Consider the following 25176-nt stretch of genomic DNA (forward strand, 5'->3'; position numbering starts at 1 on the left):
ATCATTGTATCCCAATTGCATGGATCGATGCTCATGATGTCAATCACTTGATTGTCTGGTCATGACTCGATTATTTAAAGACCGCCGTCATATAGCTGGAATATAACTGAGTGCAGTGTTAAACAACAAACAAACCAAACCAAACCAAACAAAACAAAACCATAAATCTCACCTAAACAGTTTAGGTATGTCTCCATCTGAGTTTGCCCCAAGTAGGTAGCTCAGTTGATCACATTGTCAGTGAGATCTTTGAAATCTCTCCATGCTACAATCATTTTCTTGCTCACTGGAGTCAGCTGGACATGGGGAAGTTCCTGAATAGAATAGCTGATGAGCAGTCTGTGCAACCGTAGCCACTTGTCCACTTTTATGTGTCAAGAAAAAATTATTTTGTCAAAATTAAGGGAACGGGTCTTCTGATAAAGAGGAAGTTGGTAGACGCCAAGGTCATATTATCAAAAACACTCTTCCTTTGGTCAACTTGGGCATCTCGAACACAGCTTGACTGAGAGCCTCGGATGCATGTGAATGAAAGTATATTTATCATACATGATGTATAAGCATCAATAATGTATTAGCTAGCTTGTATGGTCACTTTACTCATGTAGACTGATAAGTAGAGTGATGAAGTAAAACATACACCTATTTTAACAGATATCTACAAATCACCAGGAGTAATATAAAATGTCCCCCTCTCATCATAGTTGTAGTAATATAAACACTGGATGTCAGGGCATCTGACGAAATACACTTGATAGCTTTCATAAATAGCCTTTTTATGTTTAAGACACTTTGAATAATTTCACACTCACACTGCATATAATTCTTTCCCATTTTCTTACTCTTGAACTCCCATGGACTTTTCTAGAAAGGAATTTTAAATAGTGTTGCACCAATAAGTAGCGAAACTTGATAATATATCTCCTGGAATTGTGAGACAGGTTGTCAGTCTGTGTGAGAATTGCATCTATTAGGTAGGCTTCTTGTCCTTCATCTATAATCTGTCACTCTTTGAACAAGTTTGAAGTATGACTGGGATCTTGACAGGTTTCTTTGTCAGTTGTCTCATTAAGGGATAGTGCCAGCGTACATACTTCTGCCATTGCTGTCTTCAGAAGGCTACTGAAGTTTTCTGGCTGCCTGGTTGATGACAAAGCAGGGAGGTTGAGGCCCATAAGCAATACTGTTTGACAGTCAATATTTTGATCAGTCTTGTCTGTTCCATGGCCAACAAATACTCGATTGCCATGTAATGGTGCAACGATGCATTCCTTTCTAATAACTAAAGTAACACTCCTTGCCATGTCAGCGTCAGAAACTAACACTTTTAGTCCACCAGTCCTTATGATGATAACATATGAAGCGAAACCCTCAGAAAATTGCAAATTTCTACTAGTCCTATGATCCCTTAACTATCATGACTATTGGGCAGCTTGACAAGGACTACAGGACTAGTGCCAGTTTCTAACACTGCATGTTTACTTGAGTCCCACATTGCATTATCATGTTAGAATCTGCAGTTCCCTCATTTATTTGTTAGTGTAGGGTGGCAGTGCATTTTTAAGGTTTTCAACAAATTTCTTTGCTTGTCTAGGTGGGTCAGTGTATAGGTTGTGTCCCTTGAAACTGATGTATTTATCACTAACCCATATCCACAGTAGTTTCTGTTGAGCTGGTATGCTCACTATAGTTCATATGTTAAAGAGTAAAATCTAATTGGAATGATGCCAAAGTTAAAAAGAAATGTTTAAGACACAGACACAGCGGTAGAAACTAACAGTTTTAGTACACTAGTCCTTATAATAACATATTTCAAAACCCTTAAAAAGGGCAAATTTCTACTAGTCCTTATGATACCTTAACAATTGGGCAGTTTGGCAAGGACTACAGGACTAGTGCCAATTTCTAAGGCTGCAGACAGGTAAAGTTACTAACTAGCCATGTCTGGAGGTGTCCTTGATAGATGGCAAGTCAGTATCTGTGTTTGTCAGTTCTGGGGTTGGGAATGTAACATATATTTTTATTGAAAACAATGCTAATATTTCAAACCTTATGTCAAATTGTCTGTTTTATTTAGGTTAAGAATGAAGATGCCTTCTTAAGTTAATATATATAATGTGTTCATCATTAACTGATTTTTTTATTGAACATCATATAACATGATAATAAAACTTGACCTGTAGAGTGCTGTTTTCATAAAAGTACCAATCGTATTTGTACTTTGATTCTACCATGTTGCAATATTTTGATGTTTGCAGAATATATTTTGCTTCACTTATCTTTAGATCTAAGACCAGAAACTTTTAATGGCTGATATCATAACAGTTCAATTTTAATTTCAATTCAACAATTTTGTCAAGCTATATACCGAAAATAGCTCAGCAATGTTTGTACTTGATAATTATATGATGACGTACTTGGCTTATGTGCTCAGGGTTTCAACATACAAGGAAATAACTAACCTTTTAGTCCACTAATCCTTATGATGATAACATATAGCAAAACCCTTAAACAAGTAAATTTCTACAAGTCCTTATGATACCTTTACAATTGGGCAGTTTGGCAAGGACTACAAGACTAGTGCCCATTTCTAACGCTGACATAGAACAGTGATTGGGTCAATCTTTTTGAGAGTCCCAGAGATTTACAGGAATATTTTAAGGTGTCCTTGTCATGAAAATGGGGGTCCAAGGCAACCACTGTACCAACAGCAATACAAGACAAGTATCTATAAAGTCTTACGATTATCACAGATCTCCTTATTTGAATCAGACCGAAGTGATCAAGTTTTTATCTATTTCAAATATTTATTAACATAAAAAAATCATAAGGCTTAGTAGTTTGAATCTTTATATGCATGAAAATGGACACAAGAACATTAAAAGCATTTACTTTGGTAGACAGGGATTGTTTCTCTACATTTTGTGGAACCAATTTCACCAAATCTCATGTTTGTCATAAGTTTTATAAGTTCTTTTTAAATCAATTACTTTTTAACACTAGACATTTTTCAGTGCTGACTTGCTTTCGTAAAGTGGCTGTCACTGTTAACTTTAAACTTTGACTACATATATTGCTGAGCAATGTTTGGTTAGTTCCTGATTAAAATTTACTTTCTCAGGGATGTGTTCACTTTTTTATTTAGAACCGGGTGAACTGCAACTGCCATGTCTCTTGGTCTTTGTGTTAATTCAGAGGGACAATACATCAATGGTTCTGTGTGTTTTTAAATCATGCATGAAATAATTTCCAAGTGTGACATCACATGCCCGATTCACTTCTCAAACCAAAACAATAGAGCTCTGCTCAGTGAAGCTGAAACCACGAGCTCTGCTATAATATAAGTGGGAATTGCATAATAACTTAACAAATTGTTGTCCAAAAGATCCACTTTCTGAATTTCTATTAAAAACCACTCTGTAAAATCATTTATTCCTAAAGAAATTATGTATTTTCACATAGTTTATGCTTTAAGAAGAAGGCATGCAACATTTATAAAGATTCTTAAGTTATTGATCCTTGAATAACTCTTAGAGGCATAAGTATCAGGTTAGTATTTCACGTATCATTTCACCGTTTGAGATATGATTTATGGTTGCCAAATTTGCCCTCAGTGAAGATAAATATTTCAATGTAAGCATCCAGTGATTATGGAGAGATAACAGTGTTTGACACAAACTCTGGTTCTTTGGTCCAGTCTAGGAAAGGACCAGTGGAGTGAATTGGATGATCTCATTTTCAAGTGTTTGTTTGTTCTTTTACACTGCACTCAGCAATATTCCAGCTGTATGACATTAACAGGGGTCTGTAACTAATCTGGTCTGGACAAGACAATCCAGTGATTGACATTATGAGCAACAATCTAAACAATTGGTATACGATGGCATGCAACAACCAAGTCTAACCACCTGATCTAGTTAGTCGCCTCTTATGACAAGCATTGTCGCCTCTTTCGACAAGCATAGTCGCGTCTTAAGGCAAGTGTAGGTTTCTGAAGACCTTTTCTCTACGGATCTTCACATGTTAGTGCTATTTTGGCAGCATTGGTGATTATTTTCCAGTCAGAAACATATAGTAGCAGGTGACCTTGCCAAGATGAACATGACCAAGCTCACCTCTGTTCATTTCCTGATGAACGTCAGTATGTCTCATGATGATGATATCAATCAAGATGACTCAAAAACACCGAAAATCCACAGAACGTTCATATTAATCCAACTTCATTAAAACCCAGGGACGTTACTCCAAATAGAATTGTTTAGACGGATGACGTCACGACAATAGCAACTCTCTATTTGTGCATCATGGAAATTGCACTATCTTCATCAGCTAATGAATGTCAACAGATACAACTGCCATCTTTAATTGAAGATTGCTACAGAATTTTAACACGAATCAATACATTAGAAGGCGTATTGTGTCATCAGGTGAAAAAAACAAAACAAAACATCAGTAAATGATGACACCCCAGCTCTTTACCTGTGTTTTGCATGTATCTGGCTTTCTGTTATCTTGTAAGTGAATCTGTATTTGAAATGTGAATTATGCAGACACAACTAAGTAAGGTTGAACTTTGTATATGTTTCCTTTGTTTTAAACTGTTTTGTTCAGGATGTTAACCTTGCACTCTTTAAACATCATGTAACTTGTAGGTAGGTCTTTCCTTAAGTGCCTATTTCTAACATCAATGTTGATGGATTCAGCTTCAGTACCTCTGTCCAGGCTTGAGGGAACATGTATGTTCTGAAGCTATTTGTTGTGGCCTGAATGAAGGAGACTTTTTCAGGGTTAAGCTACAGACTCAGGTATTCAACTTTGAAACAAAATCCATTATTTAAACACTTTTGATAAATTAATCCAAATAAATTGGTGTCATGTGATGTCTCAGACAACATTTTGTATTGGTGTATTGATTTTGTTTTGTTGTTTTAAGTTTTTGCTTGTTTTTTTTTCTGCACAAAAGTCGCATTGACAGCTGAATGTTTAGGCTATTGATTAACAATTGTTTACCTAACATCCATTTCAGGTTACGGCACTTACACCTCTGACCCTGCAGGTGAGTGATCTTGATCATCAATATCATGGTCAGTCTGTGTTGGGTCAAGGGTCACCATAGGGTCAAAGTCATGGTTATCACTAGCTCATCTCACACATATTCACAATGATTTTCTCATTTCACAAGGCAGGAAATATATTTCGCCAAGCTTGTCCTCATGGGACCATCTTTGCCTTTCCAGTCCTTCTTGTTGTAAAGCCCCTTCATGCTGTCATCATGTATGCATTGTATGTTGCTTGTAAAGGGTCTACTCCAGGATAGTGTTAAGAATAAAGAACATTAACATATTAATATTATTCATAGCCTTAGAAATTCATGTTTTTTTAAGACTAGTCAAGTTCACTGTAAGTTATATTCAGTTCCAAATTGTGGCAATATCAAAGCATTGAGAACTGGTTCAGAATTATAACCCCCGCATGCTCTATGCTAGTAGTCCATCAGGACTACAATCAGTTGATTTTAACTTGTCCACAGCACAATTTGTAGTCACAGGCGAGCAGACTTGAGTGAATTTTGAAGGCTGATACATTGTTTGTATTTGTTTTTGTTTTTTTATTTCAATTAAGAATTTGCTATCCTGGATTAGATTTTGCTTGTGGTAATTGGGTTGTGTGGTTGGTGAATCAAGGGTAAACTGGTGTTTCTCCTGCATATATCACAGAAGGTGTATTATTATGCCTCTTCAGCACTGTGTAATCACATGTGGATATCGGGATGTACATGAACATATAAATGAAATTAGTTGAAAATTGAGTCGTCATCTTTGTTTCCAAGGTTATTTTCATGTAAGCAGATATGCAGACAGTGGATTAACTGACATCATACAGTCATATTTTCTGTTCATTTGTAACTTTACATGTGGAGTTAAATATATCTCTGCCTACTTACTAGACAAGGTCACAGCCCCAGGGGAATTGTGGTAACCATGTCATTTTGTCGTGTTTGTAGTCAGCTGTAAAATGTTGTTTTTCTTGGATGTGGTTAAAATTATTATGCTAGGAAGGGAATAGCTCCTGACTACCATGCCTGTTGTAAGAGCTAATTTATATGTGGACTGGGTGGTTCAGATTTGTGACCTGGCTGATTGTGTGTCATTGTTCTCAACGGTGTGGGTCATTGACTCATTGCTCATGCTTTCAGCCACTTGTTTAATATGCGTCTATATATCTGTAATACTGCTGGCAGCAGCACAAGACAGCACTCACTACCTCACTTTGTCTGTTAACTTAATGTGTCATTTATGTTTAATTATGTACCTGTGACTTGTCCTGTCTCCAGCTATGTACATCACATCTCAGGGATGAAGCTGGGATCGCAGCCACTTAATAGAACCCACGTTTTTGAAACTAAACTTGGATGTCATGGTGTCCTTTTCATAACCCGGAGAGCGGAAGGTCCAGGGTTCGATCCCCGACCGCGTCATACCAAAAGACGTTAAAAGATGGTACTTGTTGTTACCCTGTCTGGCGCTCGGCATTAAGGGGTTAAAGCAAGGACTGGTCGGCTCGGAGTCAGTATACTGTGTCTGAGTGGGGTATTCATGTTAAACTGCGACATTGTATCTCAGTGAGCTAGCACTATAAATCGGCATCAGTCCGGTTTGGTACAAGCAGCCACACACACACATGCATGCATGTCGCTATATAAGTGCAACAATCTTGGACGCGACGTTAAACCCAAGTTCACCTCACCTCACCTTTTCATAACCCTAATATTAAGAGTTAATCATCTATGGGGATCTTGCAATGGACCCCAGAACGCCTTATATTTTTGCAACACATATCAGATCCAAACAACCAGTTCTTCTCCCAAAACAAACATTTCTTCTCCTGAAGAGTGGCACCACTAAAAGTCTGGAATTTGACTTGCCCCTGGGAACCTTGAACATCAGATGAGCCGACTTGGAATAATGGGCTGAGCCAAGTTTCACCACTGGCTGCAGGTGTAAATACCCTCCCTCCATATTGAGTTAAATATACCAGAAAGCTAGTACTTCAAATTGTGTATAAAAAAAATTTACTTACAAGAAACCTTAATATACCTAATAATCCCATTTGTGTGTGTTTTTGTTTTTTTAGTTTGTTGAAAGTTGGAAATGTAATGTATTCTTGTCCCCAAGATATGCATGCACTGTTGCATACAGTAGGTTTATCGTGTAATAGGTAAATCATGATGGCTATGTTAATGTACTCCCATTGTCACAGACTCACAACTCCATCCGTATCATCTGGGACTTTCAAAATCTATTTGATGATTTACTCAAAAGAAATAGTGACAATGTATGAAGAAGTTACTGCTAGCATCTGTTGTAAATGTGGAAGCACATCATGATCCTGACTTCTGTTTGTCTCTCCAGTGAAGTTACTACCAATATGGAATCAACATATTATATAGAGAGCCACATTGATCTTTTTCCCATTAGAGTATCAAGTAATTAGGAGTGTAGCCCGAGGTAGCCGACTATGAAAAGAGATAATTGACTATAGTGTGTCACAGTCCCGCTATAACTCAGCAGTAATTGAATTGTCTTCTGGCATTCTCCTTGCTTAAAATGTCATCTCTAACTTCCATCAGGTTAGCTGTCATCAGACCAGCATGGCGGCAGATTGAGATTATCACCATGTTCTAAATAACCCATAGAACAGGGATGAGAATAAACTCTTTCACAATACTCTTCAATTACCCTTCCTCCCTCAGATAAATTTGTGACCACTACATTTGGATTGTTACGAACACAGCTGTTGAATGTGAAGAAATATCCAAGTTGCTCAATATCAGTTCAATAAATGAGGCATTCTGTGTAGAAGAAACTTAACGTCTAAGAAATAACCTTTTCTGAATTAAAGCATCAATCATAAATTGCAATATGCCTTTACCAAGTCTGTTGATAAGTGGCGAGTCCACTATATATGAAGTATAACCTTCATATGCAAGGATGTATGTACTTCACCTGAACCAGTGATTCTCACGAGCTTATGAGCTTATGAAGTGAACGCACAGCTGTCTCCCATGTTATTCCACCAATAGTGTCATGAAAGGGGTGTCAGTATGTATGTGTCTGTATGGCTCCATTTTCAAAGTGTGTTTGACCTTGTCAGTCAGTATTCAAGATAATTTTACAATCCTTTAAGTAATTGTGGTGGAGTTTTGTAACCCTTTAAGTGGGTTGGTAGGGCAGATATCTTACGGCCATTTCATGCAAACACCAAACAAGTAATGAGTACTTCAGTCCATACTTCGATGCAAGATCTCCATGATTTTAACTGTTGTATGAGTATGTGACACAGGACCTGCTACCTGACTAGAATACAACCCATCTGCACACTGCAAGACTCACGTTCTGTCAGTAGACAGCTGGGTGCTGTTGTACAAAGCGGTCTTATTCCTAAGATGATCGTAACTCTCATACCTGAACATATATTTACGACTGTCGTAGTGCTGAGGTGGTTTTGTACAACAGCACCCTGGTAATCAGGGGGGTGTAGACCTTGTATACTTATTGAGATGTCACCACTGTGGGTGTGTGGATGTATATTCATATTCATATTTTCATATGCCTATATTCATATTCTTCAGCAGTCCATGCTTGCCGTAAAAGGCGACTGCTTGTTTTAAGAGGTGACGGGATCGGGTAGTCAGGCTCACTAACTTGGTAGATACATGTCATCTTATCCCCATTGCGTAGATCGATGTTCATGATGTCAATCACTGGATTGTCTGGTCCAAACTCGATTATTTACAGACCGCCATCTAAATTGGCAACTAAATTTTCTCATTCAAAAAATAAATTGTTACTGAATATATGTGAGGTTGTTTCAAGTGAGGTTGAGTATGTTTGTCTTGGCAAAGATATGGATTTGATTTTCTACATGGGTCATCCCTCACTTTGATATAGCTGGAACTAAAGCTGTTCTCACTCACTCACTCACTCACCCCACTCACTCACTCACTCACTCACTCACTCACTCACTCACTCACTCGGGGGCACAGGGGGCCCAGTTGTCTAAGGCGCCGCGATTCGCTGTGCAGAGTTGCGTCCCTTGGGCATGCCAGAAACCTATGATTGTGGGTTTGAATCCCGGTTCGCCCCGATTATGTTTTATGGTTTGTCAGCACCATACCCGTGCTCGTGGGTTTCACCAAAGTGGTAAACGCCTGAGACCTGCATCACTTCGGGCTTTCCTCCCACTTAAGCTGACACACCGCGATATAACTGGAATACTGTTAAAAGCGGAGTAAAACCCAACTCACTCACTCACTCACTCACTCACTCACTCACTCACTCACTCACTCACTCATCCACTCATCCACTCACTCACTCACTCACTCCAGGTGAGTGTTCAAGGTCAGGTGGTCATTATGGTTGAAACTGTCTACCATGTGCTGTTCTTTATGTTACAGGTCCCATAGACTTCAGTAACAAACACTTGTCAAGTAGTCACCCAGACCCCACACCTTCAGGTCTACCCGTCCACCCTGATGTGCGATTCAAGCACCTGCCTTTCTATGACGTCCTTGCTGAACTGATGAAGCCAACTAGTCTAGGTGAGTTAAATAGTTAAATCAGTCATTGTTGCGTTGCAGTAACTGCTGCAGAGATGTTTGGCTAAACGAGGTCAACTCACTTGGTATTTTAGGCCAGGTACCATAATAACACAATGTCTTATCAAATATATATGGCCTTCTGACTTTGATTTAAGTGAGGTAAATTATGGATGAGTAAAGATGTTATCACCTAGGAAGATGAAATTAATCATCTTGGATGATACTTTCTGTCACTGTCTGTTCGGTTTCAGCCAGCTTTTGCTGTACTGTATTCTTGCATTCCATAATGTCTGATGTCATTCATCCAATCTTGTGTGATTCTTGATGTATTAAGAAGAAAAAACAACAACACAATTTTAAAGGTTGTATGTTCCCGAAATTGGTCTTTTTGGTCAGATTGTTTCTGTTCAGGGATGACTCCCTGGTAAATTAATAATGCTTTTGTGATAAGAATTTGGAATCATCTCCAGGTGGATATTTTTCCTTAAGTTTGTTTTTGTCAATGTTTGAACTTTTCTTACAGTTCCAAAGAACAATGGCAGATTCCAAGAGTCCTTCTTTGTCTTTCACCTGACACCTCAGCAAGCACAAGATATTGCCATGTCAAGGTAGGTGGACACTGAATAAATAGTCTGAACATAGGTTGGGTGGATGTAAAGCTGATGGAATAGCTTGAACATGGGTGGGGTGGATGTGACGCTGTGATGCTGATGGAATAGTCTGAACATAGCTTGGGTTGATGTGATGCTGTTAGAATAGAAAAAAAGTTGGATGAACACACAACTGATGGAATAGCTTGAACATAGGTGATGACCAGACTGATGTAAGAGCCTGTTGTGATATCCTTGTGCAGGGGAGTGTGTGGACATTCCACTAGTGGAATAGCCTGAAGTGGGCATGAGAGGAATTGTGTGAACAGTAGCGTAGCTTCCAATCCCTGATGGGTTGAAGGATGTTGAAGCTGGTGTTTAAGCTGGAGTCACAGAAGTCACTGTACTTATTCTCTCTGTATGTCAGGGGCAAGGGGGGCCCAGTCGTCTAAGGCGCTGCAATTGGCTGTACAGAGTTGCGTCCCTTGGGCATGCCAGAAACCTATGATTGTGTGTTCACCCCGATTATGTTTCTAGGTTTGTCAGCACCATGATACCATGCTCATGGGTTTCACCGAAGTGGTAAACGTCCGAGACCTGCGTCATTTCGGGTTTTCCTCCCACATTAAGCTGACACACCGTGATGTAACTGGAATACTGTTAAAAGTGGAGTTAAACCCAGGTCACTCACTCACTCACTCACTCACTCACTCACTCACTCACTCACTCACTCACTCACTCACTCACTCACTCACTCACTCACTCACTCACTGTATGTCATGGGTGCAAGTCAGGAGCAAGTGTTACACGTTTCACTGGAGTCAAGGTTGAAATGAAGCAGAAACGTTGTGGCACACAGGCGCAAGTCACATGCACCCACATGGCAACATTCATTGGCAGATGGCTGTTTCCTGGCCTCGCCCCCACCCCCTCTGAATCCCTCATGTTTGTACACCCAGATTCTCCACCGCATGGTGCTGATGCACATGCTTTGTTATCATACCCTTGTCCCACGGCTACTTTTGAAAACTTGCTTTTCTCAAATTTTATGGCACTATGCTTTGTTCATGTCCAACATATCCAATTGATATATTCTCATTGTAGGGATTTCCGGCCAGGGGCCAAGTGTGAATATACAGTCCAAGTACAGCTCAGGTAGGTTAGATACTTGCTGGTACCTGTGCAAAATATGTCATTGTTGAATTTAGTTACTGTGACGAGAATACCTACCGCAAATTGGTCCTATATAACTGTTGATGTTTGTTGCAGGTTTTGTTTGCTAGAAACAAGTTGTGAACAAGAGGACAATTTCCCTCCTAGTATCTGTGTGCGGGTCAATGGGAAAATGGCACCATTGCCTGTAAGTTTTTCTTGGACTTTTAGGGACATATTAATGTAAAATATTGTTTATTGCAGTTTCTCTTTTCATGTGAATCAAATATTTTTGGTTCTGAGAAGAATAATATGATAAAAAATAAATTAAAAAAATATGAATTACCTTAACCATGTTAACTGATACAAAAATACTATCATTTTTAATACCACTTTTGTTTTTGCTATTCAAGTTTTGTGGTGTCACCTCTCTGATTGATTTCCTCAGCTGGTAATCCTGTGGCACGGCTGTAGTAATGTTCCAGGCTAAGTCTACTAAACATTAACATTCTTAAAAGGTCGCACAACTCTGGATACCAATAACATGCAAATGGTTTGGCTATCACACAAGTACTGATTCTCTCCCTGATGTTAATGTGTGTGTTTTCACATTGTTTGATCAACATTTGCTACTTTTCAGAATCCTATTCCCACAAGTAAACCAGGTATAGAACCCAAACGACCGGGCAGGTCAGTCGACATAACCTCCATATGTCGCTTATCACCAACCGTATCTAATCAGTTGGATGTATCATGGGCCTCCGAGTTTGGACGGGTACGTCATGTCGCATGTCCTAGTGTAGTACACAGCTGGCCCACAATTGTACTTCTCTTTCAGATAATCACCAATAGAAGCAAACCATGTGTGGCGCGCCCACTGGACATTTCTTTTCTCACATCCAAAATAGAGAATATAACACAACAACTTCACTTGTCATGGTCGGTAGAAAATGAAAGCGGGGTGGTAGGTATAAAGGGAAATGAAAACTCACGGCACAGTTGAGCATTGTTCCTTAACACCCCAGACTGTAACGAGTCACCGACAAGTGTTACATTGTTCCTTAACACCCCAGACTGTAACGAGTCACCGACAAGTGTTACATTGTTCCATCTCACTACTACTAACTGTTGACACAACAAGCATCTGATAAGAACCTGAGAAATGTCCAAGAATGTTGAATATCCAGCGGTGTTTATAAAAGATAGCTGATAAATTTCACTTCCTCAGTAAATACTTTGCTTTTATCCTTCCTATTATATTTATATGAATATATATATTAGAGGTAAATCATTACTTTGAAGATTCACAATACAATTATATTTACACCAATAATCCAAATTAGAGTTGCATCGAGCTAAGTTTCAATGTTTTTTGTTGTTCCTGTATAATTTTTCGATTCATCAGAATAAGACAAAGATGTAAAGTACCATGAAAGGTTTTTGTGGTTTTTTAAATTGATGTATTCTTTGGATATTTTATTATCTCAATTCATTCCTGGAAATGTTACTTTTGTGTTTGTTGCTTGTTGATATTACAGATGGACTTAGGCCTGGCATGGCACAGTTGTTGACCTAATTCCACGCATGACATTCTGTTCAGTTGTATTTCTGGTGATGGGAACCTCATTAATTTAGCAAAATAGTCTTGATGAACTAAAGGAAAAAAGTACCCCTGCATGACACTAGTTGGATAAAAAAATAAAAGGAAATCCTGACAATGATTATCCCACTTTTCAAGATTACAGAGGAAATGTTACACAAACTTTTAAAAAGTTCTGACAACAAATGTTTTCTTTCGATTTTGGCTGTGTTTAGCCTCAATTTTAGCCAATTGTTCTACCACTATCACAAGTAACCAAATGTTTGTAATGCATATGTATATAAGTGGATGATAGGGGATATTTATATAATTTGCCCAGGGGTCTCCGCTGCAACCTACTGTACAGAGTTTCAGTCCTGACCCTGTGCCATGGTGTGGGTTGTGGGTGTACATGAGTATTGATCTGTCAGTGTCATGTCCATGGGCGTCATTCAGGTAGAAGCATCTAATGCCTGGGATACAGGGAATTACTCCCGGTGCCTTGTTGAAACTGAAATGTTATACCAGGTACTCACCACAGACCATGGTTCACATCTCATGCATTGTTTGTTTGTTGCAGGGCTACTGTCTGGCTATATACTTGGTGCGAAGACTCACATCAGATATATTGTTACAGAGGTTAAAACAGTTCGGAAATCGACATCCAGATCATACAAGAGCTCTAAGTAAGTTGCTTGACTCAAATATCGAAACTCTCTTGGGTAATCGTGTGTACAATAAAAGTTAAGACCCTTGAAGGGTGTCTCCGGAGCAATCAACCTGTCTCTACTCTATTCTTCAACTGTTGAGAATGTTGAATCTAATAATTGTTGGTTTATGTAAGGTGTCAAACCATGATAACATGCTCCTGAATCAAACAAATATTAGTATCCAGATTTACCTATTCACAATAAAGACATAATCATGCAAGACAGGATGTATGTTCTATCTATGATGTGGTTAAAGCGTTTGCTTGTCATGATAAGAACCCGGGGTTTGATTCCTGACATGGGTACAATGTGTGAAGCCCAATTTTGGTGTCCCCCGCCGTGATATTGCTGGAATATTGCTAAAAGTGGTGTAAAACGAAACTTACACACTCACTCACTATCATGTAACATTATCAATTGTTTGACAACATTGTGTTGTGATGACATCAATATTGCAGGTACGTCATGCTGTATCAATGCCAAGTGCAGAATGCCAAGTGCAGAATAAAACAAATTCTGTGACATGTTTGTTTCAGTTAAAGAAAAATTAGCGCATGATCCTGACAGTGAAATAGCAACCACAAGTCTCCGAGTATCTCTCATCTGTCCCGTAAGTACACGCACTGAGACAATGTCATCTCGGAGAGAAAACTATATATTGACAATCACTGGCCTTTGGTAGCACACCATGGCACTGATTCACCATTTCTGGACAGTCCCCACATTCCTTTGCCCTTCATGAAAAGTCATTGAAACAACTGGGTTCCGGTCCCCCATGCTAGTGGTAAGGGGCCTCCGCCCAGTACCAAATGTTTTCTGTAGGCCTCATTAGAACTGGACCCATGAAGATCCGGGGAAGAATAGGTCTTCAGCAACCCATACTTGCCGTAAAAGGTAACTATGCTTGTCGTAAGCGGCAACTAACGGGATCGGGTGGTCAGGCTCGCTGACTTGGTTGATGCATGTCATCGATCAAATTTTTACCACTGTTCGGTGGACGCTCTTTTTGATTTCCACTATCCTCTCGGCGACTGAGGCCATGACTACCTTGATGTTCAACGCTAAGTCTTCTGAAGAGGCTTGTGTTGAGGATCTGTTGTGATGATTCAGGATAAGATCACAACCATCTTGGAACCTCTTACATCATGCCGGATTGGTCACTGCCCTTTTACGTCAGGTTGTCCTTCAACAATGTCAGTGGGACAATCCCTTTAAGGCGCGCCTGTACCCACTTCTTGGTCGGCTCAGTCACTCTTTGCAAATAAATATTCAAGGGATCACGTAGGACGTTAACAGGGTCCAGTTTGAGAGGTTACAGAATGGGAAGTTTTTTCTGGGTCTTCTCTGGGATTTTATAGCGGAGTGCTTAGAAGGGTGCTTCTGGAAGTCACATACTGTCTCCGCTTCCCATCTCAATGACATCCCCCTTACAAAGGTCCAGGGTCTTCACCAGTTTGGTCCCTTGTTCCTGGCACACCAGCTGTTGACTCTACACCAGCAGAGATATTTGAACCCTCTCAACTTGTGAAGAACTAGGTTAGCATAGGCTGCTAGCATAGCGACTAATGGTGCCGGGTGGTGAGGCTCGCTGACTTGGTTGATGCATGTCATTGTATCCCAAGTGCGTGGATTGATCATGATATCAATCACTGGATTGTCTGGTCCACACTTGATTATTAACAGACAGCCATCATATATCTGGAGAATTGCTGAGTGCGGCGTTAAACAACAAACAAACAAAACAAAGCATAATTCAGTGCCCCTGTAAGGATCACGGGTTAGAATTGGTCCCCATCAACTAATGTTGGTCAGAAGAGGCAACTTTATGAATCGGGTTGTCAGACCTTGTGACTTGGTTGATGGCGTGGCATGTTGGAATGGGTCATTAATGCTTGTTGAGACTTGATTATTTCCAGGCTTCTGTCATGTAGCGGAAATATCGCTTAGTGCAGTATAAAACAACAAACACTCACACACACACTTTTAGTAAGAGATTGATGTTATAAAGGTATTGAATGCAATGGTAGAGTATATATGTATCATTATTCAATTGTGTTGTGCTCTTGGCTAGATGTTTCAGTTGTCTTAAGGCTGACTTTCATTGTTTGTGTTGATTCCAGTTGGGCAAGATGCGCATGCAGATTCCATGTCGAGCGAGTACGTGCACTCACCTCCAGTGTTTTGATGCCACCACGTTCCTCATGATGAATGAGAAAAAGCCGACATGGGTGTGCCCTGTGTGTGATAAACCTGCTCCTTTTGACAAGCTATTGATAGATGGGTATGTGTGTGGTCACCTGTGGCATCTGTGTACAGTTTTGCAACACAAAAGCAGAATCATCATTCTTTGTTACAGACTTTTGGAACCATGACTGATTGATTCCTAACTGTAGTATCAGTAGCAATATAAAGAGAAATTCTTATGTGTTTTAAACTCTCATCTCCATGTAAGAAACAGTAATTTTTTACTTATCCTGCATTACTCCTTAATGCATTCACTGCTTACTTACGACAACTAGAAGGACAGCCTGCGAAGGTCCTGGGTGAAGAAATAAAGTTGTTGTTCTCAAGTCCCAATAAGTGGCCTTCCGTCGCTGTCCTGTGACCTTGATGACACCTAAGGTAATCTTCACATCACTGCTTGTCGCAGCACAGCTAGGACGTGTCCCAGCGGAGCTCTCCTTTTGGATTAATTATAGACCTTCAGTTTGTCTACAATCTTAAAAATTGATCTGCGATGGGTGATGTATTCTTTTCATATTACTTTCACCATGTTGTGTAGTTTTATGTGAATTAATTAGGCGTGTAAAGACTCTTGTCTTTTTTCCCGCCAAAATATTGTTGTTCGCCGCCATTTTGAATTGTGTTACAATCGTTTGCCTGCCAAGGTAGTCATATTGTTTACAATTCTCAGCTACGTATGTATAACATATTCTTATGTTCTTAAATACTACTAGCTTTGGCGTAACAGTGAGTTGCGTATACTCAAATTATTGTATACTTTTTCAACTCGTTAAAAATATGGTTGCCGAATCTACGGCATTCTTCCAGTCCCGCTTTATCAACAATTCTTTTATTGCGTACCTATGTTTATGCAATTAAATAGGTTTTTGTTGGTCTTTTTGGTTTACATTGAGTTGCGTATATGAACTATTGTATACTCTTGCAACTTGTAGTTTTGCCGATAGATTATTGTTCAATTCTATGGCATTATTCCAGTACCGCTTCATCAACAATGGCGTAATTGTGTAACTTATGATTGAGCGTGGTACTAATTGTCGTGGGAAAAATCTTACAAGATTATCATCCACGTTGTTTGGTCTGTACGCAGATGTGCTCTCCAAACCCTAAATGAAAATATAAATACCCTTGGTTTACATTTAGTTGCGCATACAAAAAGATTGTATACCTTTGCAACTCATAATTTTGCCGATAGATTAGAGTTCAAATTCTTCGGCACTCTTCCAGTATTGTCTCATCAACAAGGGTTTAATTGTGTAACATACCTTTGAGCATTGTACTAATTGTCGTGGAAAAAACCTTACAAAGATTATCATCCACGTTGGTTGGTTTGCGAGCAGATGTGCTCTCCAATCTCTAAATGTAAATAGCCTTGGTTTACATTGAATTGCGTATATAAAAATATTATATACCCTTGGAATTCGTATTTTTGCCGATAGATTACTGTTCAATTCTACGGCATTCTTCCAGTACCATTTCTTCAATGGTTTAATTGCGTAACTTATGTTTGCGTGGTGTACATATTGTCGTGGAATATTCGCCCAAAGCTCTTTATCCACGGTCCTAGGCATGCATGTAGATGTGCTCGCCCAAATTCAAAATGTAATTTTTGTGTAAATCTCTAATCCAACGAGTTTACTATATAAAAGCAGATTACTCACAATCATATTTTGCAGTTATTCCGTCGTGAGACGAGAGGAATGTCACTATCGCAGAATAGCGAATGACATGGTTCGGTCATTACCACCCAACCGTTATTATCAGCAGGTATTATGACGCCTGTGACTGCAGAAGTACACCATCCACCGAAATCAACAATACCGGAGGATTTTGTGAGTATCGTAACTGCTCTTATTTTTTCAGCCGCCGGACACTTCCAGATACATGTATGTTAATCTGTGAGGTCGGCGACAGCACCAGCGTATCAAGATGCTATGATGGGGGTAGATTAGACGCAAGCCTTGATCCAGTCAATACTTTTGAGCTTTGTGTCTGATTTATCTGCGCCGAGCGCAGCACTTGACTACAACCCAAGCACTTCTATTACGCAAGCGACGCACGATCAGCTTAGCGCTGTTCCAACATATCCAGCATAGACATGCGCCGAGCGCAGCGTCTGACTGCTACCCAAGCGCTCCTATCACGCAAGCGACGCACGATCAGCTTAGCACTGTTCCAACATATCCAGCATAGACCTGCGCCGAGCGCAGCGTCTGACTGCTACCCAATGCGCTCCTATTACGCAAACGTCGCACGATCAGCTTAGCGCTGTTCCAACATTCCAGACCTGCGCTGAGCGCAGCGTCTGCGTACCAATCAAGGTCTCTACAATGACGTTAGCCCAAGGCTTACAGTGTACTCGGTTACGTAACCGGCACATGATCAGTTTAGCACATGTACCCGATTGGGAAGCAAACCATCTCGTGTCAGTAACGCCCTCCCCTGATAACAGGGTAAATAAGAGGGACACCACGAGGTCATTGGAGGAAGACTTCTCCAAAACTCACTTTTGCTCCGTCATTTAAGCGACCAATATCGTCAATGTTTGCAGTGGATCAGAATCTATTAGAGGATAACCCTATCTGAATAGATCACTTTCAAACTATCGTGTTTTTCCTACAGCGTCAGTTTGACCACAGGAAAATTCATCTTGAGACCGTTCTGACGGAGATTACCGTCACACCCAAGACTTTACAGCGTTTCCAACTGAGATGCTGGTTTCAAGGGCAGTCTATTACGTCAACCTTGGTCATCTACTCCCCTGTTCAACGAACAGATCGCAGACACGCACGTCAAGTTCCTAAAAAGCTTGGAAAGTCCAAGCGGGCTGGCAAGTCAGGGAATTATAAGCCTTGACGCGCGTTTCTCAGGGAAGACCAGCATTCCCTTACTGAGAAGGGAGTGGCAGAGACAAGTCTCAAGGACGATTTCGTACTTATCGCACTATATCATGGTGTCCGTATACGGGTAGAGATAACCCCACCGTTGACCACAGTTTGATTGGGAAAATCCAACATTGATATACTGTTGGTAAGAAGAGCTGTAGAGTGGGTTCACAACCCAGTTTTTACACCGGGGTTTTATCCTCACACCTACCTGGTACTCATGAAGGACCCAGACAAGATGAGAATGATCCACAATCTCTGTGTTCAACGAACGTTTGACTCTTGATCAGTCTCGACTATCCATCCCAACCGTAGACTTTTCAGGTCCAGTTCATTGAGGTTCACTACCAATGGTAGTATTTCCCATTTGACATGTCAGTGACACTTATGGCTATTTACAGGAGTAATGAAGCCAATAACTATCTACACGTGATGAACACTTGGTTCGAGTCGTAGATGGAGGGCGATCTACTGTATCATCAACACATGTCAATAACTGGGATAGACAATCAACGAGACGAAGTCGGGAGTATTCTCCTTCCTATTGACTTCAGTTCATAGGAGACCTGTTCAAGACAGACCAGGATATCCTATCTGTACCGAGGGACAGATGGCACAAGTTTCTACTTCTTTTGTCATCTACTCTACACCAACCACACACACTTCGCCAGTGGCAAGTGTTGCTAGGGTTAATCACCTCGGCACAGGAGTTAACTAGCATGGGCCGCTTACAACTGCGACCAATTCAATTTTTTCCTGAACCCTTACATCAGGAGTCAGGATCCACTCAAGGCCATCACTCTACCGACTAATCTAGAGCCTTGCCTCAATTTGTGGCGTTGAATGTCTGCGGAGTCTCTTTATTCGGGTTTTCCCCGAATACACACCTGTTTGTGGACGGCCCCTTTCAGGGGTGGGGTCTTCACTTACAAGACCAGATAAACTCAGGGCTATGGCCCGGCGCTCAATGGAAGTGGCACACAAACAACTTGGAGTTGGAAGCTTTAATTCTGGCTATATCACATTGGCAGAATCAACTACAGTTAGCCCGACTCGCAATATCCACAGACAACAGCACTGTGGTGTGGTGCCTGTGCAATCGGGGAACAACACACTCCCACTCTTTACTTCTAAGGACATTCAGATTTGTTCCATCTAGTGGATCGGCTGTGACTAAAGTTCATAGTTCAGCACATCCCCGGATGTAGAAACAGACTGGCCGATACTTTATCACGTCCAGACAGGGTGGCTCCCACCGAGTGGAAATTTCTCACAGAAGCATTCCAGTTACTGCTTCAGGAATTCAGGCAACCAAACATTGTCTTGTTTATTACTTGCCTAGGCCACCAACTCATGACGTATATCTCCCCGTTGCCGGATCCGCAGACTTGGGCGGTGGACGAGTTCAGTATCACTTGGGAAGGGCAAAAAAACTAACACTTTTCTGCCACCACTTTTACTTCCCAAGGTGATACAGGGGATCAAGGAGACAAGGTATCTCGATCTCTCCTTTGGTCGCACCCTGGTAACCGGCGAGAGGGTAGTTCGTCAAGCTCGGAAAAATCTAAAACGATTCACTACCCCTCTCACAGTGGTCCAACCTACTCATCCACCCTCAACAGAAAATTGCCTCACCCAACGTCTGCACGCATGGTTCGTCTTTAAAAGGCGTTTAAGTGCGAAGGGTTATTTCGACACGGGCAGCAAAGCTATAGCTTTAATTCATCGTTACTCTCCCAGAGACGACGATGACAAGTGGGGATCACTTGAGACTTTTTACAGGGAAGGAAAGAATCAAGACCCTACGATTGCGTCACAATTCCTAGAGGAATACCTCCTACATTGCGTACCCAAAAACACTTGGAAGGTAGCACCATTACTACGTAATTGGCTGCAATTATCTTAGTGTTGGCCGTTTCCGGAAAATCACAATGTGATTAAGGTCACGGAACTACAGGCCATATTATGCTCATTCAGGCTTGAGGATCAGAAGGCCAAGTTCCAGCCACCTGATTGGGACTTGAACGTGGTACTTCGAGGTTTGCGAGGGCCCCCTTCGGGCCCCTCATTGCATCCTCATTTCATCCTCATTTTCAAGCTCCTTCCCATCGCGTGACACCTTCGTTACACTCTCGGTATAGTATAGAGAGCTCCGCGAACGGGCTATCGCTGTGAGGAGCTTGGACATCACCAAGGAAACAATGGTTTCTCTTGGCATTAGCAATGGCGGTACGGGTGAGCGAACTACATGTGATTGACTCAACCCGGATCCGTTTTGAGCATGGGACGCACGGAACGGGACATCTAGGGTTATGCTGGGATTTTATTGCTAAAATCTACTACCGGGCCAACCCGACCGTTCCTTCACCATCCCACCGATATCGACTAGTGTGGGAATCGTACATGGTGAAGTTCTCCTGGGCTCGGTGCGAGCAGTTCGAGTTTTCATTCGACGCTCCAAGACTAGGAGTTCGACGAGGAGTTCGAGGAAGCGGTCATTGATACCCGTATTTACTTTGTCAACGACCGAAGTTAGTCGCATAATTGCAAACACCATATCTCTATGGTTACGTGCAGTAATCCTTCAGACATACGAGATCGCCAAACGGAACTCGCCGAGAGCGAATTACCCTCAAGATCTCAAGGTGTCAGCCTTACCAGGACTCAACACGGCACTTGTGGTTTTGGAACAATCACGGAAGGATATTTCTGGAGATTCGACACATATTTTCGTTAGTCATAACCTTCGCGTTGGGGCTCTCGGGGATGTCGAAAACGTTTGAAGTTTGGCCCTCTGGTTGTTATCCTGTAGGTTGCCAACCCCTGACGCAAGTAATGAACTCGCCCTATACAGAGCCAGTCAACTTCCATGTGCAGTCACTCAGTCGCCGCCAGTGGAAGAATATTAGACAATCTTGTTTGTCAGCGACGGCTCGATGACGTAGTAAGTAAAGAATTAGCTGAATAGCTATTATTTTCTTTATTACTATGCGTGTATATATAGGGAATTTCTCTTTAATTCCTATGTTCAATCTTTTTGATTTTTGAACAACCCTACCGTAATGGCGTTTTGTTTCCTTTCTGAACTTTTCCGCTTCACGGTTTATCGACCAACTGGTGTCGTATTGTAGGGTGTGAATTATTGAGGTTTCTGTATTCTGAAGGTTTACCCACCTCCAAACCGTCCGATACAGATGCATTAAGGAGTAATGCAGGATAAGTAAAAAATTTAGTAAAATCTAAATATTTTTTACATTTGTATACTTATCCTGCATTACTACGCTTAAGGCCCACCCGTCGTAAGACTTGCCTCCCCACTTTGGCTTCAGAAACCTCAAAAGTATGTTTTTCTAAGAGCTTGGGCGACAGGCAGTGATGTGAAGATTACCTTAGGTGTCATCAAGGTCACAGGACAGCGACGGAAGGCCACTTATTGGGACTTGAGAACAACAACTTTATTTCTTCACCCAGGACCTTCGCAGGCTGTCCTTCTAGTTGTCGTAAGTAAGCAGTGAATGCATTAAGGAGTAATGCAGGATAAGTATACAAATGTAAAAAATATTTAGATTTTACTAATTTTGCTGTCAGGAAAAAATGACTTCTTACCTCAAATCTGGCGTTACCCAATAGTGTTGAATATATTTGTTATACCAGTTATGGATTTCTTGTTTCAGTGTCCCGACCCATCACGAAATCTGTGGTTTATGTTACATTGTTAACACATTTCATTGAATTTGTGAGTCAAATTAAGTGAAGTGTCAGGGCCTGTCAGTTTTGCCATCTACAAAGTTCCTTAGTCGATATTTGTGTTTCAGAGTATAGTAAATTGACAATTTGCTTTTCCAACCATTGATAATCTTTGATATTGTATCCAATTCCTAGCAGACTTGGCACAAATTCATTATATTGTGGTGTTGTATTGGTAACTATATGATTTTGTCAATATCCCTACTTGGTCCAGTTGATCATGATGATGGTCCCGTTTTTATGAGCGGAAGCGGAAGTACTTCCGGTTATGTAAATGAACGAGAGCAACGGCGGGAATAAAAAAAACGAAATAGTACGCGAGCATTAGAGAGCTTTATTTGATACTGTAAAAAGGTTTTACAGTGTCACAAAAGTACAGATTTGACAGTATACCTTTGTTCTTGGTTGAACACAGGAGCTTGTATGATGTGGAAATCTTGAATGACCTGTGAACTGTTGCAGGTATTTCGTGGAGATCTTCCGGAAGTCCCCCGAAGGAAGTGAGATTCAGTTCCACGAGGATGGCAGCTGGAGCCCCATGAAGCACAGCAAGGAAACACATGTGATATCTAGTCCCTCAGTGAAAGCCACAAGTTCCTCCTCGTCAGCTGCATCAGCCTCAACCTCCACCTCATCAGACAAAGGTAACTTTTAGTGCACTAGATTTAGATTCCTCTGCAGGCTGCCATTCAGGAACATTTATTGTGCCGTTGGGGCGGTCGCTTGTCACACCTGGGTTCGATTCCCGACATGGGTACAATGTGTGAAGCCGACCATTCTGGTCTCCCCGCCGTGATATTGCTGGAATATTGCTAAAAGCTGCGTAACACCATACTCACTCGCTCACTTTTGAGCTGGTGCTACATTCTTTTCTACTTTGTAGGGGTGTCATTGAGTGGAAATTTTAGTATCGGTATATTGACTCTGATGATTCATTACAAATGGAATAATGACATGATTAATTGTTCTGTATGTGTACCAAATTGATTTATCTATTTGGATCTGCTATTTAATGCTAAATATGCAGTAGACTGATCACTGGAATATCAGCCTGGAATATTGATGACTACTCGTCAAACAACAAAGAAACAATCACAAGTTTGTCTTGAAGCCATGGTAAAAAATTCTGGTCCTTGACCTGGTGTCTTTACAACCTGACCAACAATGTCCCACACTTCTCGAGAAGACATACAGCAATATTTTAACAGTTATTCTTAACTTTGATAGTTTATTGAATATTTTTTCCTTTTTGTTTGTAGGTTCATCCAAAAAGAAATCTGTCGAAATTATTGACCTTACGATTGACAGTTCAGATGAAGAATCATCACCCCCCGCATCTGTGTCCAGCAGTCGACCATCAGAACAAGGGTGTGTGAGTCCCCCCGTTATAAACCTGGACACGCCGACGCCCCCACATGCCAGCTCCACACACTCTGTTTCTAGCAGTCCTTCAGGGGTGGCGCTATCCACAACTCAGTCAAACCCCCAGTCCCCCCTTACCTCACCCCACCCTTCCCCCTCCCCCAACTCAGTCGCCTCCTTCTCGTCTGTCGAGTCGTCCTCGGCAGCAACTGTCATGAGTTTCATGCCATCGGTTCCTCCACTCCTCCCATCCAGCAGCATGCTGCCTATCCCCCCTCCCTCCCTCCTCCCCCCATCCCTCGCCCCTTCAATTCCTGCCCCTGCTATCCCTCAGCACCGTCCCCCCTCCCTCATACCATCTTCCCAGACGCAAGGGCCAAGTCACAATCAGTACGGAACACTTAATCTTGATGCATTATCGGATCGTGAGTTTGAGGAGTTTCTTCAGGGTTTATCTTGGTGAAACGGCAACCCATTGAAAAACAAACTCAGGTTTATGACTCTGCTTGAGTATCGGTTCTCACGCTTCCAAGTAAGACAGCTGTCTGTATGCGTGCAAGCTGGTATCATTTGGCGTATTTATTTTGAATGCAAGCATTTTATAATAAACTTACAGAACGTCTGAAACATTGATTCCAGTATTTAAGTCTGTCCTACTTTTATTTTCATTACTGATAAACAACTTCGATATGACGCAATATTTTGTCCTCCTATTCACCAAAGGCAGCACATTGACAAGGCCAAAACATATCTGTATTAAAGATTACAAGACATTTGCTCTGAACCTTTTATTAACTTGCAAACGATAGAACCTTTTGCATGAAATTGTACTTGTAGATCTGAATTATTTCTTAATGATATGTCTGTTGTCTATGATCAGTGTAGTGTACAGGTGACCTCTCTGCTATGCTTGGTGCTGTGATAACTTAGCAGGGGGCCACTGTTGACCTAGCATATGAGTTACCTGGAGATGTTGTACTAGAATTTGACTGATGGAGATCAAAGGGGGACGTTTCCCCAAAACTTGGTACATTGTGATCAGGTTGGACCCATGACAAATGTGTATTTGTGCAGAGAAATGCAAATTTCTGATTTTTTTTGTTTTTGTATAAAAAAACTTACCTCCACAGTCGCATGCATCACATTTAAAGTGACGTAATTTGTCAATTTGACAACTGCTGTGAACTTTTTACAAATTGTCCTGTGGCTGTTTCTCTTCAGTATTTAAGATCTGAAAATTAAAATTTAAATCCGAATGAATTTGGTACAAATCTGTATATACTCTGACAAATATCAAACCTGATTTATG

At 41.0% G+C, this 25176-nt stretch overlaps 1 protein-coding gene across 3 annotated transcripts in view; it reads left to right on the forward strand.

Annotated features, from left to right (window-relative positions):
• Positions 1–25176, forward strand: part of LOC139453657 (E3 SUMO-protein ligase PIAS2-like) — a 56737-nt gene that overhangs the window by 17473 nt on the left and 14088 nt on the right. For 2 of the 3 annotated variants that reach the window (XM_071235139.1, XM_071235145.1), the window contains exons 4-14: positions 5027–5056; positions 9458–9601; positions 10125–10209; positions 11296–11346; positions 11461–11551; positions 11984–12118; positions 13503–13608; positions 14169–14242; positions 15753–15913; positions 22968–23149; positions 23765–23873. In XM_071235139.1, the coding sequence (XP_071091240.1) occupies positions 5027–5056; positions 9458–9601; positions 10125–10209; positions 11296–11346; positions 11461–11551; positions 11984–12118; positions 13503–13608; positions 14169–14242; positions 15753–15913; positions 22968–23149; positions 23765–23873 (1168 nt within the window). The remainder of the gene's footprint in view (positions 1–5026; positions 5057–9457; positions 9602–10124; positions 10210–11295; positions 11347–11460; positions 11552–11983; positions 12119–13502; positions 13609–14168; positions 14243–15752; positions 15914–22967; positions 23150–23764; positions 23874–25176) is intronic. The other variant, XM_071235153.1, reaches the window with a different exon arrangement.

Source organism: Haliotis cracherodii, unplaced genomic scaffold (genome assembly GCF_022045235.1).
Source record: "Haliotis cracherodii isolate W230 unplaced genomic scaffold, xgHalCrac1.p SCAF_1, whole genome shotgun sequence".
NCBI classification, from domain to species: domain Eukaryota; kingdom Metazoa; phylum Mollusca; class Gastropoda; order Lepetellida; family Haliotidae; genus Haliotis; species Haliotis cracherodii.